Raw genomic sequence first — 18,861 nt, 5'->3', positions numbered from 1 at the left:
CGGCCATCTTTTAATTAAGCATGAATCCCTTTGTGCAATATATTTTGTATTTTATATTGTTTCATCATGATCATCAGCTTATTATTATTATTATTATTATTATTATTAGCTAATAAGTTCAAATTACGGTCCCTTTGTGCAGTATTCTATAAGCAAAACCTCCATTAAGCTACCTGCATGATCCAATATTCATAGTTCTCTATATATCGTCTTATGAACATAATATATAGTTTGGTTATACAAAACCAAACTATCTCATCTCATATCATCTCATATAATCATTACAACTTTTTCAAATTCTTATATAAAATATATTAAATAATTCAACTTTTTCAAATTTCAAAATAAAAATAATATTATAATAATATTTTATTCAATTTTTAAAAAAATATCTTCTCTCATTTTATCTAAATTGCGTAAACAAACAAGACCACAGTGTAACATGTCGCAATGCCGAAATTGGGCGATCCCAGTGAGAGATAACTCCAACGCTCAAGCTTGATAATAAAAATGAGTTCAAACTAATAGTTTGATTTTAAACATTTCTACCTCTAGCTACTTTTTGTATTGACAGTGTTATAATTGAGCACTTACGTTAGGGCTGAGCACCGACAATTTCGGAGTTGGAGGGCCCAACCTCCGACTCCGACTCAGACTTTGTCGGAGGTCGAATCCGACCTCCGACTCCGACTCCGACATGTAGAGAATCCGACTCCGATCCGACTCCGACTTGTCGGATCGGAGTCGGATCGGAGTCGGATTTTTTGACTTTTTTTTTAAATTTTTTTTGAACTTCATATTTGACCCACTTTAAAAAAAAAAATTGTGGTCTTTCAAATTTTAATTTTCTCAAAATTACAATCCAAACTTATTAAACTTTTGATTATAATAAAAAATACAACTAAATAAAACAAATAACATACTAACATACATTCAAAAAATAAAAAGAAAGTCATATTTTTACATGTACTCCCATTGTCCATGATTCCATATCCACATCCAACTAATCACTACAATAAACAAAGGCACCGTATACGAAATGAAGATTAAAAAAAAAGCACCGTATAGTTACTATAGTATACTATTATAATTACTATGAATCTATTTTTAATTATATTATATATATGATATATATTATTATATATGAATATTAAAAAAAAAAGGCACCGTATATGAAATGAAGATTCAAAATATAGTATTACTATTTTATATATAATATAGTATTAATATATTATACTATTAGTCTATTACTATATCTTATAGTATAATTACTAATACTATAGTATCATACTATTAGTATGTTAGTGATTTAATATTATATATATTAAATCTCTAATCTCTTATACTTGATATATATATTAATATATATAAATATTAGTAATACACTAATAGTATTAGTATATTAATATTAGTATTAGTTATACTAGTAGTGACATTAGTTATACTAATAGTTATATTAGTATTAGTTATTATTAATACTATATATTATACTAATAGTGATATTAATACTATATATAGTTATAATGATTAGTATAACTACATTAGTTTTAGTTATAGTGATTGAACATAACTATATTAGTATAAGTTATAGTGAATCAATGATTTAGTGTAGGTATAATACTATAAGTTATAACTATAGTCTATAATAGTATTAGTATAAATATTAGTATTAGTTAAAGTGGATTACTAATAGTATTAGTATTAGACCATAAATCTAATTAATATACTAATGTATATTAGTATTACTAATATATTTATCAAAAGGAATATGTTGAGAATTTATTAAGTCAAAAAATATAATTAATACAAGATATTGTTATATAAAATTTATATGAATAATACTTTAGTTATTATTCATTAGTATTATATGTTATTCTAAATTTATAGATTAGTGTTTATCCATTAGTATTACATGTTGATGTTATTATGCATCTTAGTATTTATAGTATATTATATATACATTAGTATTACATGTTATTATATTTATACATTAGTAATTTAGTGTTACAACTTACATGTAACATGGTAGTAATATTATAAATTTGTAATAGTATGATATTTACATATAGTCATATACTAAACTATTATTATTTATTAGTCAATTTAGTCTATATATTATAGTATAAATATATTATTTAACTAGTATATTATTGAGTTTAACTAACTATATAAGATATAGTTGTATAAAATTTAAATGATTAATATATAGAAAAACACATATATTTTTTATAAAATATGTATAAAATCGGAGACGGAGTCGGAGGACCAAGTCGGAGGCGGATCGGAGCGGAGTCAGATTCGATTCTTCAATGACTCCGACTCCGACTCCGACTTCGACTTCTAATAGGGAAAAAACTCCGACTCTGACTCCGACTTGTCGGAGTCGGAGCGGACTCAGAACGGAGCCAGAACAGAGTCGGATTCAAAATTAGATTATCGAATTTTTGCTCAGCCCTAACTTACGTATGGTAGGGTTAGAAATTGTGAGTGATTAGGTTTTTGTGTGTGAGTAGCAATAAGTCACTTTTTCCAACGAATTGAAATTTGTCGCAGCCTTTTTGCGATTTAAATGGAGTGACCCCTTACGAGGCTCATTTACATCGATTTTTAAGGTTATTGCGGCGATTGTTTAAAAAAAAAATAAAAAATCTTGCAACGGGTTGACCATTTTAGTACGTACCATTGTGACGAAAACCTAACCACCCTCGCACGGCTTGACCAGCATTATGCCGATCACCACCCAAGCTTATATTCCTCCACGTCGTTAGCCTCCATAGCGGAAGCTAGGGTCGTCTTCTCCTCCCCATACAACTAGGTGCCATGCGATCAAGGATTTGAAGCATTTGGGTTTTTTCAACGATTTTTAGCAAATCGAAGGTGGAGATTGTCGACCGAGACTCTTGGGTACCTTCCGTCACCACAGGCATGGCTGAATTTTCAATTTTTTCTATCTATACCCCTTCATCCGTGCTTCTAGTATAAAAAATTGGGCTTTTTGTCTGTAGACTAATTTCTAGGTATTTTCGGTTATATGTATATATGTATATTGTTCCTTATTGATATCTTGATGCTATTATTGTTCAGATTTGTTGTACTACTTTGTGCCATCAATAAAATCTGCATCACCTACCAAACCGATCACTTATCATGTGGATTTCACTCTAAAAATTCCATGGCACCAGCGGTTAGGACATCCCTCCAAGGCACCTTCACAGTTTTTGAGTCATGTTATTCCTTCAATTGTATTTAATTCTCCACATTTGTGTGAAAGTTGCCATTTGGCTAAGCAAACACGGCTATCTCTTCCTTCTAGTACTATTCAAACTTTACATTCTTTTGATCTTATTCACTGTGATATTTGGGGACCCCTTCGTACTGCAACTTATACAGGGGCACATTATTTTTTAACCATTGTCGACGACTATACTAGATTCACATAGATATTCCTAATGAAATTCAAATCTGAAACACAAGGGTTACTAAAAGCCTTCATCTCTTTTGTCAATACTCATATTAATTGCCAAGTTAAATGTATTCGAAGTGATAATGGCTCAGAATTCATATCTATGAAATCATATTTTTCCAATCTTGGCATATCATTTCAAAGCTTTTGTCCATCTACACCTCAACAAAACGGTGTAGTTAAATGAAAGCATCGACATCTCTTAAACGTTGGCAGGGCCTTAAGAATTGATGCTAATCTTCCATTGCAATTTTGGGGGAAGAGTTTGCTTACCTCCACCTACCTTATCAATCATCTTCCTACCCCTGTGCTGCAACACCAATCTCCCTATAAAATGTTGTATAACCATTTACTCTAACTTGCGAGTTTTTGGATGTCTTTGCTATGCAATAAATCTGCACCCCACTCAAAAATTTGACTCTCAAGCTAGAAAATGCATCTTCGTTGGCTATCCCATTGGTCAAAAAGCTTACCACTTATATGATCTCAAAACTCACCAATTTTTCTCAAGCCGAGATTTTCATGAGAAAATTTTTCCTTTTCATACCACACCAACTACAAACATTTCCCAACCTGAGATAACTGAATACCCCAATAAGTCACCTTCTCTTACAAATCCCCTTAATTTCCCATTACCTGAGACCACTTCCACAGAAAATTTCTCCTCTCCTGTTTCATCCCCAGCACCTCCTGTTCGTAGAAGTGAACGCACCGAAAAACCATCCATTCTTCTTCAAGATTTTCATTGTGGACAAGTGAGTACAATGCCATCAAATACAATCTCCAACTAGGAATCTTCAACCAAGTCAGGTACTCGGTACCCTTTAAGTAACTACATTTCATATGATTCTTTATCTTTTAATCATAAACACTTTGTCAATTTCATTTCAAGTGTTCTCAAACCAACCTCATATGCACAAGTTGTATTAGATCCGAAATGGTAAGAGGCCATGCAACGTGAACTCGATGCCCTTACTGCTCAAAAGGCATGGTCTTTGGTTCCTTTGCCTACTGGTCATCACCCCATTGGCAGCAAATGGATATATCGTTTCAAATACAATTCTAATGGCACAATTGAATGCTACAAAGCACGGTTAGTTGCCAAAGGATTTTCTCAACAAGAAGGCTTGGATTACATTGAAACATTTGCACCTGTTGCCAAGTTAACAACTGTTAGATGTATTCTTGATGTTGCTGCCACCAAACAATGGCCATTACATCAAATGGATGTGACCAATGCCTTTCTCCATTGTGATTTAGAGAAAAAGGTATATATGACTCCACCACTAGGTCTTTGTCGATAGGGGGAGAAGCTTGATGTCGATTGCATAAGTCCCTCGAAATTGGTTTTGCAAAATTCTCTCATGCTATCAAAAATGCTGGTTTTGTTCAATCACATTCAGATTATTCTTTATTTGTGAAGAACTAAAGGTCCATCTACAACTATGGTGCTCATCTTTGTAGATGACATAGTGATAACAGGCAATGATGCAACTGCTATACAAAGTCTCAAAGATTTTTTGCATCAACAATTTCATATCAAAGATCTCGGTTCTCTAAAATTTTTTCTTGGATTGGAAGTTGCAAGGTCCAAAGCAGGCATTGTAATCTCTCAACGAAAATATATCTTAGAGATTATAGATGATGTTGGTTACTTGGGTGCTCAACCTTTGAATTTCCTAATGGAAGTAAATCTAAAGCTCACGGATGATCAAGGTGATTTGTTACATAATCCAGAGCGCCATAGGAGATTATTTGGACAATTTATCTATCTCACAATCTCAAGACCAGACATCACATACTGAGTCAATATCCTAAGCCAATTTATGCATGCACCTAGAAAGCCTCATAGGGATGCTGCTCTTCGCATTATTAAGTACCTTAAAGGAAGTCCAGGTCTCGGCTTGTTATTTTCATCAAGCAATTCTTTCAACTTGAAGGCTTATTGTGATGCAAATTGGGTAAACTGCCCTATGACTCGAAGATCAACTACGGGTTATTGTGTGTACTAGGGAAATTCACTGATTTCATGGAAGGCCAAGAAGCAGAAAACAGTCTCAGATCATCCTCAAAAGTTGAGTACAGGTCCATGGCAGCAACAACTTGTGAATTAACTTGGCTCAGATTTTTGCTTAATGACATGCAGATTTCCACAGGACCAGCAAAGTTATTATGTGATAATCAAGCTGCACTTCACATAGCAGCAAATCCAGTATATCATGAGTGCACCAAGCACATAGAACTCCATTGCCATGTTGTAAGAGAAAAGATACAAGAAGGTCAGATTGTTACAGAATTTGTTCCATCTCATTTGCAGTTGGCAGACGTTTTTACAAAGCTCTTGGAGGAAATGCGTTTAAGGACTTAAGAAGCAAGTTGAACATGTTGGATATACATGCTCCAACTTGAGGGGGAGTGTTAAGATTTGTTGAGATTTGATTAACGTTAATTTTGGAGATAATCTTTACTGCACATATTTAGGAATTTGTAATCCCTTCATTCATGGGAATTAGTTGAGATTTTATTTTATTTCCTTGCAATTCAGATCATGATTTGATCTTGTATATGTGTATATATTGTAGCCTTTTGACACAGAAACATAATAACAAATACACAGCTTTCTCAATTCTTATTTTGTGAATTACTGTTGAGAATGGCATTATGCAGTTGATTTGTAGCTTGAGATTTGCGTACTCTAATTTTTTCCTCTAGTGTGATACTTCTTGTTGATGACTGACAATTACAATAATTTTATTTTAAAATAACGGGGAATTTGATCGGTATTAAGGTATGGTAAACGTTAATGTGTGGTAATGAGCTAAGAGCACTTGTCTAACCTTATTATAGAAGAAATTAATTTTGGAGGATAAACTTAGGGTTGGAGAAGTACTAGCGCCGCATGATCATATATGCATGTATGAAAATACTCTTGCAATTATTTTAGGACTAATGTAGCAATGTTATGTAGTCTTTTGTTTCTGAGATATATATAGTTTCTTTTGTTTTATTTGTTCATGTAAAAATAAAAAACCATTTCATTATATTAGCACCATCTAGACTAAAGCCTACCTATCCTTCCCCCAAAATAAAATGTTCATAGTTGTTTCTTTCAGCTTGATTCTAATTGGAAATGAGGTCTTAGAATAGTGATATTTTAATTGACCATAGAGATCATATTACATAGTGTAGGCTGGTGAAGAAAAAGAGAGGTGATGGTACTGATCAACCTATTTATAAAATGTTTGTGTTGAATATGGGGCAAAAGAAAAAGAATGCAATATAAGTTGTGCCAATTAATTAAAGAATGTTCCTTTCTCCATCTCATGACTGGTGTTTTATTAAAGCTGATCTTCCTAATATTGGTAGTGATTGGCATAAGGTGGCCAATTAATTACCTGTGTGTCTTCTTTATTGTGCTAAGTACTGAATTGTTTTGCATTTGTTTTGTATTATCTGTGAGCTTGTCTCAGTCTCTAATCATCATAGAAAAAATAAATAAAAACTGGTTTTTATTATTCCAGCTTGTTTTTAATAATATCTATGGACCACATCTTATCCTTTGCATTGTGCTAATTACAAAGAAATTAGCTTCCTTGCACACCAAGTGATCAAGAAGGCAATCATCCAAAATTTGTTCTTTAATTAGCAGCAAAGAATGACTAATCATCTTTCTTAATCAGTCAATATTCCCTTTAAAAAAAACCTATACAAGAGGTAAAGCAAAGAGTCTTAGTGGCTGGGCAACCCCATCCCCATGTTACACATCCAATCCACTTTTCCGTTATGAATAGCACTTCAATTAAGTACTCATTATAACCTTTTCAAACCAGATGCATGAAAAGGAGCCTAGCTAGGTTTTCATATATATATATATATATTATATTTTTTACTCACTTTTCTGTATTACAAGTCCAAAAAGCTTATAACAAAGGGATATTGTATGATTGTTGAGATGTATCTTCATTGCTGCACCAATAACAGCTTTTTATTTATTTATTTGTAATTTAATATCTATGTATTTGTTTCTTTTTCAGCATGATTCAAAGTGAAAGAGGTGCATGCAAGTCTTGTTAACAAGACTAAGGAACCGTTGTACTATTATATATATATATATATATATATATGCATATGTATCAACAGGTCTTGTTTAATGCGATGGGAGGTATGGCATGGTATTCTATATATATATATATATATATATATACATCAATTCATTTAGGAGCCTAGGAGTTATATGTGCTATAGATGATCAATAGCTTTACAAGCTAAACTAGGGAAATGTTTTGGCTACAGTATAATGTAGCAGATGAGAATACTGTTGCAGTGTCAAAATGTACTACTTTTTAGTTGGCCATGAGCTAGATCGAGTTGAGTAGAACAACTGGCAGCATCAGCTAGGCTTTGATAATATAAGCTTGGAATGCAATAGTAATTGGGGATTTACACTTGGAATCATGTGAAAGGAGCTTCATTAGAAGTGTTTGCTTGGCATTAAAGGCCAATCTCTCATCCGCTTTCACATAACCAAACAAAACTATGTTTGATGGCCATTGAAGACCACTTTACTGTTAAACTACTAAGAGCCTTAATAATTGTTCAGTGTAGGTTGTGTCACAATAACATGTAGTTTTCAATTTCCTGAGAGATGTAGTTTTCAATTTCTTGTTCCAATAACATAGATCTGATCCTTTTAACTACCTTTAAAAAGCATGTAAACTACTTAAGTTTTAGATGTTTCGTCCTTTAGTACTTGGATGTTGAGTTTGAGTGATGTATCTTGTAGCTTCTGATTGTTTATCAACTGGTTGGAGCGCCTCTTCTATTCTATTCCATTTGGTGCATTGGAGACCTACAGAAAATCTATTGAATCTCATCTGCTACAGTCTGAGGTAAATATTTTTTTTTCTGAAAATATTCTTCCGTTCATGTTCATTGTGAATAAGAGGGTGCCTATATATCTTTTTCCTATGCTCTCATTGATTTGTTCTATGGTTATGAGTGAAAGCAGATTATGATGTTGATTTCTGATTTTATATTACTGTGTTGTCATGTCTGTCTGCTATCCACTTCATCCCTCATTTCTAGTTACAAAGTATGCTTTCATTAAAATCTGGGTGGTATGCAAAGATGTTTCTTTTGTATTTTTTACTTAGGAAGATCATTTACTGTGATTCCAATCCGTATGAAGCGAATAGCATTTCAATTCTTATTTTATAGATTATGTTTGTTCAAGTATAAGTTGTATTGAAATAACCAAAAACAAACTTATCAAATATATATATATATATATATATATATATACACACACACACACCATAAACAAAAAAAAGATCAACATGCTAGTTTTACTATAGCAGTATCTCTACCAATTTTAAGTGCTGAATACTGCAATTTGCAAGGTAAAAGTCTTATGTTGTTTTGCTCATCATGTGATGAACACAATATCCCTTCATTGTCTCTCTTTTACATGGCAGATAGTGATAAAACCAAGCCCAACTGGTTTTTAAACCATTCATTTCACACTTCTTAGTCACTTTTAGTGAGTAGCAGTGAATGGAGGTGGTATAGCATTTGTACTTCATAAGTGCACGAAATGCTTAATAGATACATGTATGCTTTGTATATTTGCTCTGGCCTCATTTGGTCTTGACATATAATGTTGACTTAAAAACAATACAATTACAAACGTTAATAGCTTATCAGCACACTTTCGTGACTGATATGGTATAGTCCAGATAGCATATCTCTAAAGACCTAAGTTTAAGAAATAGTATAATTCTGTCCACAACAGAGTTAATAGTAACCGGATAACAAAACACCATACCCCGACAAAGAGGAGTAGGGTGCACCAACCCACAATAAGCACTGCCTAAGTAGAGGGGGGGACCACTCCAGGTCCGAATGCACTATTTTTTTGGATTTTTATTATTTTAAAAAGTAAATAAAGACACGAAATAAAATACAATGGAAAAACACACCAACTCTAAATAAACAACACATGGGCTGAAGAAACACATGGCCCAGCCTAAATAAAAAGTCCAGCCCAATTGCAAGTGGGAGGACAGCCCTTAGGGTTTCATCTCAATGTTCACTGCCGCCACCTTTCTGCAATTTTTCTTTTGAGTAATGCTACATGCAGTCGTGGAGTGTGCAAGTGCCGTCAAGTCGCTTTGAAAAAGAGTGGGATCTACTATTAAAAAATTAATTTTCTTTTCATGTGAGTCCCGTATTTATTCATTTTTTTTAAAGTGATTGCGCGACACTTCATTCCCCAATCCACCGCCCATCCACGCGAGCTACGGCAACCTCCACCTGGGCTTCAAAATATAGCTTCTTCCACCGTCCCTCTCACCCATCCCCTGCTTCGCCCACCCTTCGCATGAACTACGGCCACACCGACCACCCATCGCACAAGCATGGAAGCACGGCAGCCTCACACCTTCGCACGGCACAATTGCACTGCACGACACCACAATCGCACTGCACAAGCACACCACACGGCATCGCGCAATCGCACCGCACGTCATTGCACGACACCATGGCATGAGCACCACGGCACCATAGTTCAGACTTCCTGGTCCTTGCGACTCAAATCTCAGCCCCAACACTGGCGTCTCCATGCGAGGAAATGCTGAGAGGATGGGTCAAGGCCTGTGTGGGTTGTTGAAGGAGGAACAGATGCAAAACCGAAAAGAAAAGAGAAAAATGAAAAAAATATGCTAAGACGCCAGAATGTGTTCCTCTTTCATTAGCCCTAATAGAACATAGAAATGAAAACCGAGACCAAAGAACGCAAACAGGGAGGGTGTGAGGGGATAGGAGCGTTGGCTCCTCCCCCTCAGCCCCCTCAAGCTAGTTTTGGATGGTAGGCCTCATTTGGTCTTCCATTGCCTTTAAAAGGAAAAAATTTGCATTCCTTTTTATCTCTAATCATTAAGGGAACAAGGATTTGTTAGAATTTTTATTAAAGTTCTTGGACACTCATTTCTGAATCCATCCTCATTTCTTCATTCACAGCCATGGATGGATTCAGAAATAGCAGCACTGGCACGATGCCTCAAATAGACAGCACTCAACGAAGTGTTATGGGTACCTTGAACCTTTGTATAAGCTAATATAGCAGTACTTGCCATTTTTACGGCCATATGCTTAATTTTTTTGCGAGAGATTGACAATAACCTGTATGACTGCTTCATAGGAATATGCTTCCTCCCTTTTTCTTTCTACTAAATAGAACAAGAAAGTTTTTATAATTGAGAGGGGAGAGGGGAGGAGTAGGTGAAGTGAGAGGAACTTATCTCTCATTCTAACTCACGGGATTGGGAAAGGATTAGAAGTTATGTGAGGAAAGGATGAGAACTTTTGGTTAATTAATGACACTCTAGCAAATTTTGATTTAAAGGACGGCCATGTTTTTTATCTCTTTAATCCAGTATTCTGTTACACCAGATTCCATTATTCTATCTTTGCAATATTTTTTTGAGTCCTAATGCTTTATATGATGTATTGGCTTTACTTATAAAAAAAAAAAAAATGATGTATTGGCTTCAGGATTCTTTCACTCGAGCCAAACAATGGGTTCAAGAATTGCATAGACAAGGTGAGGTCATCAATACTGCTCTCAACATTTCTGAAGTAATTCATTCTTGACATTAAAATCATTTTGGATGATTTCAGACTCACACTGTCTTTTCTTGACTCAGAACATTACACATTCTTAGATATATAATTTGATAGTTAACTTGAGAGTGGGCTGATGATTACATGTTGTAATCACAAGTATGTGGCATATTATGACTTATTCTTAGGGTGCTGAGAAACGCATTACCAAACTTTATGGGTTTGCTTATTTTGGTTTTTCTTTGTAATGTAATTGCTGGTTCTAAGTGCTTGGTTTTGCTCAAGTTGGTAGAACTTGAAGTGGGTTGCTGATAATTAATTCTTATAGTTTGCTTATTTTTTTTTTTGTGGGGTTTATTAATCCAATGGAAGGGATATTTGTGGGGAGAAGGGGAGGAATCTCAAGCTCCCAATGTAAGTACCTTAAACAGAGATAAGTGTTCCTCAAGGAGTCTGACCAATATTTTCTTACATAGGTGAACTTGACTTTGGCTTGGGCTTCTTATTTGCATTGGTGCACTGAGGCTAGTTTAAGTTGGCAGGGATATTGCAGAATGGCAACAACTGTAGGAAGGTCCTATTTGTAGAGACTTAAACTATTATAACAATGATGATAGAATTTATTGCACTTCGAACAGACAGAAATTAAAAAGTGTGTTTGATGAGAGTAGTTAGTAAGTCTTACAAATTTATAAATTTATAGATGTTATGAACTTGGAAACTATTCATGTAGTTAATGTTTTTTTCTGTATTGGGATTTTTTTTGTGTAATGTTTGTTTGTTGAAGTATATATGTTGCTGCAGTTTAGGGATAAAAAAAAAAGGGTATGTTGTTGCAGTAAAAAATAGATTGATGTTTCCATGTTGCTGCAGTTTTACAGATAAGAGACAATTCACAGGATCTCATCATTTTTGCATTACATATCTCCATTTATAGTCCTAATATAATTGCATTGCATAACGAAGTCCATATCTCTGATTTTGGCTTCCCACCTTTCACTTTGCTGGTGACTTTAGAGAAATTTAGTCATTTTGGGAGAAAGCTGTCATTTACTAGATTTCATGTGGGGCAGTATTTTGATTTGCTTTTGCTTGATAATAAAAATGAGTTCAAACTGATAGTTTGATTTTGAACATTTCTCACTTCTAGCTACTTTTCGTATTGACGGTGTTATAACTGAGCACTTAGGTATGGTAGAGTTAGAAATTGTGAACGATTAGCTTTTTGGGTGTGAGTTGTGAAGTTCAAGTAATTTATGTATCCTATTTTTGTGCATTTTTTATTATTATTTTGTGAAAACCTTTTCCTACAAGTATAATTGGCCAAAAATATATTTTTTTCGATAAAGCTTATTTGCGACGATCACAAATACTAGCAAAAGCTCTACTGCGGCAACAATAACCCGCTGGGATTAGCTAATAGCGACGATAATTTATAAGGGAAAAAATATAGTTATTTGAGGTGATTTATTAAGCGTTTGCAAAGATATATATTGTCGCAATTGATTTTTCTCAACGATTTAATAGTAATAAAAAATTCATAAAAAAATTCATGATCATGAGTACTAGCACTATAAAAAAAAAAAATAAATAAATAAAAAAGCTTTTTTTTTTTTATCATGCATCGACCACATCACATGATCATGATGATCAGTACTTCTGTTGATCGAATAACTGATCTAAAACATGCACATGTGCATCCTGCATGTAATTATATAGCTAGCTAGCTGATAAAACCTTTTATTCTTCTTGATATATGTACAAGATTAATAGAATACAAATGTCATTTCTCTTTAGGAGTTAATTCATTGTCAGTATCTCGCTTCTCAAGATTAGTTGATTATTATTTTTTATATTTTTTTTATTTAGTTAAGAAATTGGACTAATAATCAACAACTAGTAGTAATAATTAGACTGATATATTATTATCAGTAGTGCTACTTTACCGCCTGAGTAGCACCACTTCAAGTGACCGCTAAGTCAATTTGGTTTTTTATTTTTTTTTAATTTTTTTTTCATATTATTTTATTATTTTAAAATATTTTTAAAAAATATAAAAAAAAAAATCAATACACTAATAGTTACTTCATTAACCATTGAGTAAAAAAAGTTAAAATAAATGAGGTATCAAAATGAGGTGCCAAATTTAAGTGTCAAAGAAGCATTTTCCTATTATTATTGGACTGATATATTATTATTTAGAAGTTAATTAGAATTAAGAAAATTAATTATCTAGAATTGATTAATGCTCGCACAAGATCGAGGTCAAGAACTTAATTAGGATCATATACGGACCTTTAATATCTAGCTAGCACATATATATGGCAGGGTGAAGACACATAACTTGCTCACAAAAGTGAATAAACAGGCTTAATTAACGGCTGATTTGCTTTCAAGACTAGAATTTAAAATTTTGAAAATATCTCATCTCATTATTATAACTTTTTCAAATCTTCACACAAAATAAATTAAACAATTCAATTTTTTCAAATTTTAAAACAAAAATAATATTAAAAAATATATTCTAACAATATTTTATTCAACTTTTTAACTTTAATCTCAACTCATATCTGAAAACAAACGAGACCGTCCTCATGTTGCTGAATGCTAGCAGCTCTAACGAGAAACTAGTAAGATTTGCATAGGGAAACCCACTCAATTTTTTAGTTCTTGCAATCTTTGCCATACCCTTGAAGTCTCAACCCCAATTCTAGAAATCTTTGCCTGGAAAAATCATCAAACAGAAATGATGATTGGGATCGAAGAAAATAATTATCACAAAAGAATTACTAGCAATTAATTAAGATCATGTTGTATATATAGATATATACCTGAGCATGAACTGTATGGAAAATTTTATCACCCACAGTAGAAAAGCTACTGCTGACAACTTCAGCACCTTCTTCCTGAAGAATACAAGTAACTTCATACATGAAGTTCTTCTGCAACCCACTTATCAAAATCACTTCTATACTGGAACCCAAGTCTCTTAAATCAACAATAGGAAGCCATGAGCCATTCCCGTACGTGTCATCAATCATATTCCAGCTACCAGTACCTAAACTACTCACTGCAACTTGTTCCTTCCTACGCTTTAACTTTTCTATTCTTTCCCTCAGCTGGGTGATATAGCGGGTGGCGTAATCAAGCTTATCTTGCTGCGAAACCATGTCCTAAAACATATAATATAGAAAATAAATAATTAGTACTTAACCAAATTAAACTAGCTAGCTGTACTGAAATTAACAGATCATCTGGGTACTTGAATAAGATCTCTTCTAAGTTATAATTAACTAAAGAAAAAGAAAGCTGGAGACCGCGTAGATTAATCAATATGAGGTAATACTAATATTTATATGTGTGTATATATATATATATATAGGAGGTAATGCATATAATCTGAATGTATATATATTTATGGATGGATTCTGGAATTTATCATATCGGATTATTAATTTAGACTCTTAATAAGTAAGCTGCATGTATATCGATCATGCACGTCATTGAAAATAGCTGTAAAGCCGGCTAGTTTTATGATATTTTCCAGCTACTAATTTGATAGCTGGAAAATGTATTTATGTTACGTTTAAATGTTGAGTTAAATTATGAATAGTAATATTTTATAAATTTTATTGAAATGAGTTTAACATTTTAAGATTGAAATCATATGCTTAAATATATGAAATAAATTGAGATAAATTATGTAAAGTTGAAAAAAGAATGGATTCCGCTTGGTTTGAAATAAACAACCAAACACAATGTTGTAGTGTTAGTACATGATGTCAATAATTTAAAAGAAACAACAGTACTGGGAATAAATCAAGCTGATATTATTTGTGAAATGATACTTGTAATCGTAAATATATAAGTATTATATAGTCGTTTTGAAAAAAGTAAATAAATACGAAATTTATATAAAAAAAAATTAATTTTTTAATAATAAATCTTATTTTTTATAAAATAATTATATAATATTTATACATTCTACAACTATACCTAACATTGCTCATATTATTTATGCCAACAATTTAGAAGAAACAGGCCAGACGAATTAATAGTGGACAGTGGCATTTTTTTCAATGTGCAGGCGAGAAGATCTCTACGTACGCCATATCATGAACACGTACGTACGACCGACAGAGTACTACCGCAATCAATAAATTGCAAGAAACAGGAAGAAAAGGTCATGCATGTCTCAGCAAGCTTCTTGGCACAGATATATGGTCGTTTCTCTCTCCCTCTTGAATATCAACTCTCGTACACTGCCTAGCTAAATCTCGTTGTAAGTTCGATTGTTTTTCAACGATATCGTCATGTATAGTGTCTCATATCTGATAACCCAGCCCTTTGATCCCATTATAACCCCACCGATTATCCTCTTTCTAATTAACGATATCGTCATGTATAGTCTCTGATGACCAGATGATTATATAAACACTTTGTACAGATGGACTTCTAATTCATAATGAACTTCTAAGCTTAGACCTAAAGTCCAAAACATACGATAATGAATGAAAGTGCAGAAAAAGTTAGTGAGATTACTAGCTCATGATCTCTGAAACCAAAAAAGAAACAAAGCTTAATTTCCAATGGCAATGAATTCGAGAGAGCAGATTAAAAAAAAAAAAAAAAGTAAATGCGTTTAGTCTGCAAGCATGAAAATCATATCTTCAACTAAAGATAGATAGTGAATAATTAGATGTGAGTACCCTGGAGGGGTTGATGTAGTGGAGATCAGGAATAAGAGAAGCAAGCTTAAAGCATAGCCCTTTCATACGGATTCTTCTGTTCCTCTCCACTGTCTTTCTATCAGGCTTCGTTGCATCATCATTACTGCTTGTCTTCTTCATTTTCAACCCTCCAATATGATCACTATGCTCTCTCTCTCTCTCTCTCTCTCGCTCTGTTCTTTTCTCCTTCTTTTAAGCTCTGTAAACTGAGGGTTTTGAGCTCGAAGTGCGACTACTTTATATAGAAGTCAGGAAGCTTTCATGGGCATGGAGATATAATACAAAAGATTTGAATTTTGAAATTAAGGGAAAAGAAACGCAGGAAGCACAAAAGCAAGTGATGAGTGGAACTTCACAGGAAAGATCCGTTGTGAAAGCAAGCCGAATAGTAAAAACTTATATACATTCGATTGAGTTTGTTGGCCGTGTGAATGGGCATATCTGATCCCACTGCAAGAATGCCGATTGATCTTGACCTCTTGACTCCGTCTAATTCCACCCTTTTATCAGTCTCTTTTTATCAGATAAAAATTTATTTGTTCTTTCATGGTAAAAACGTCCGTGCTTCCACCGACCATATTTATCTTATTTTCATGACACATGATAACTCTTCTAATTTTTATTGCTATTCCTATTAAAACAGGAGGAGTTTATGAATCTGGAGTACTAGCTAGATCGATACATTTACAGTAATATATAATATCTATACTTCATTGATTATATATATATATATATATATATATATGTATGTATGTATGTATTCATTCCAAGTTTTTATCTTCATGACACATGATTCTAGCTAGAATCATGTTAAATTCTTTCCCCGTGAATCGTAATGGTGGGTATTTTTGGCGAGACGAATATAAATAATTAAATTTATATAAATCTTCTGGCTATCATTTTAATCTTTTAGAATGAGTGATCATTTCATATAATATCAAAGCTAACTCCCGAACCTTAATTCTAAACTTTATTTCATTTAATTAAATATACCATATATTAGATTTACTTATTGAGAAATCATCACAGCCTGACCTGTACAAAGCTGAACAAAGCTGAGAGGAAATATTAAAATAAATATAAATAATTAAATCTACTTCTTATTTTCATCAAATCGCAATTTTGACACTAAGCAACGTGCGTGCATGGCGGAATTAATGGCCAAGTACTGATGCATAAAAGCTCAAATAAAAAAAAATATATCTAATCTAATATTGAAGATATCATGAGTACTGCTTTTCTGAACATTTCTTGCATTAATTATCGCGATCATGTTCAATTTCAAGAGGGAAAAAAAAAAGAACTTTCTAGTGACCAAATAAGTCAGATCATTTGCAGTCTAATAAGAGTAAATTGAGTAATTTAGTTTGCATTAACTTTTAAAGCTATATATAAGACGGATGTTGATTGGTCACTATTAAAATATTACTCATTTTTTTTTTAATTTAAAAGTTAGATCAATTAAACTATGTACGTACGTACGTACCCATGCAGTCGCATGCATTCTTTTCTATTCGTTTTAAAGTCTTTTCATGATGTGCGTGTGAATTAGATGAAGCCATGCATGGTACGTAGTAGTCATGATATATATATAGTGACTTGATCCCCAGCTTTGAGAGGTGATTTATTCCAAGACAACTTTTGATAATCGTGTACCAATGAAATTAGGTAATCTCAAAGTCAGGTGGATCGATCGAATTCAACACCTTAATGAACAAAAAGTTCAAAATATTGTATCTCAAGAATTTCCTAATTGAGTGAGCAATGGTATAACCAGAAACCATCCAACAAAACATTATAATTTTAGTTGTAGCTTTGTAAACCAGCTTCATGAATCAACTTGTAAACATCAACACATCCTCAGTACAACGTAGTGTACATATTGTTTACATTACAATGAAATGAAACTTGTCTTTAGATTCAAAATACAAATTGTTAAATTGTTGGTACGGTTATTGATGGGTTGTCGGGTGTGGATATAGAAACTACAAAACTAGGAGCCATAGAATCAAAGATCTCAGGCGAGATGGACGTTTTTCGGCGGGACTTTGACCCAAAACGCTGAAAACAGGACCCTGAATTGAGATTCGGTCTAATTGCATGGGATCCTGTTTCTCCTTTTCGAATACACATAATACATTATATAATATATTATATAATAATATTAGAAAATAAGAATATAAAAAATCTTCATTTAAAACATAATTATATAAAATCTTATAAAGAATATTATATGTAAATCATTTTCTTTCTTAAAAATTAATATTTCATTTGTACGTTTGAGTTTCGTTGGTAATTTATAAATAATAGTAATATAATTTATAAATAATAATGAACAATATGTGAATATTGATAAATTATTTATGAGTAGTAATAAAGTAGTTTGTGAATATTAAAAAGTAATTATGTTTTCAAACAGACCATAATATTTGAAATAATTTTTTTCTTTTAATATCTAAATAAAATAATATACGTTTCTTATTTAAAATAGTGAGATCTATAATTAAAAAAAAAATGAATTTTCTCACCTCATCTCGTATGCACTTCACTTTTTTTAAAAGATTTTATTGAGCTTGGATATTTTAAAATGGTACAATTATCGAATATTTGATGTTGTTCAAAAAATAAATATAAGACTATCTTCATTGTTTATTTTTCTTTCACTTAAGATTGATAAAATCAGACAATAACTTGAGAAGTTTTTTTTTTTTTTTTTTTTTGGTTTAATTTCTCTCTTTTATGCGCGCATTTGTAAAAATGATATTTGGTTCTCCAAATTTCAGTAACTAAAGTGGAAGAGATATTAAAAGTAGGATATTTGCATTTATATCTATTTAAGTGAATTTCACAAACAATATTAAATATTCAACAAACACTATATAATCTTTTTTATCTATGTATCTCTCTTCCACTCTAAATTGTAGAATAAAGAGTTTTAGGATATTTAAATCCAAATAAGTGAGTCTCTGAAGGATTAAGTATTAGATATTCCAAAAATATGGATGACATGTTATTAAAATTACTTATATATCTTATAATAAGTTAGGA

General features: G+C 32.5%; 1 protein-coding gene across 1 annotated transcript; it reads right to left on the bottom strand.

Annotated features, from left to right (window-relative positions):
• Window positions 1–13,738: 13,738 nt before the first annotated feature.
• On the bottom strand, window positions 13,739–16,007 carry LOC121234591 (transcription factor bHLH162-like). Its single transcript, XM_041130586.1, has 3 exons — window positions 15,793–16,007; window positions 13,915–14,256; window positions 13,739–13,807 (listed from the first exon to the last, which is right to left on the bottom strand). Exons 1-3 carry the CDS (start codon window positions 15,931–15,933, stop codon window positions 13,739–13,741), a joined length of 552 nt encoding a protein of 183 aa, XP_040986520.1. The 5' UTR covers window positions 15,934–16,007.
• Between the last annotated feature and the right edge of the window lie 2,854 nt (window positions 16,008–18,861).

The sequence above is a fragment of the Juglans microcarpa x Juglans regia genome, chromosome 6D, assembly GCF_004785595.1.
Source record: "Juglans microcarpa x Juglans regia isolate MS1-56 chromosome 6D, Jm3101_v1.0, whole genome shotgun sequence".
Taxonomy (NCBI): domain Eukaryota; kingdom Viridiplantae; phylum Streptophyta; class Magnoliopsida; order Fagales; family Juglandaceae; genus Juglans; species Juglans microcarpa x Juglans regia.
Note: the sequence above shows the minus strand (reverse complement) of the source record. Positions and strands in the feature narration are given on the sequence as shown.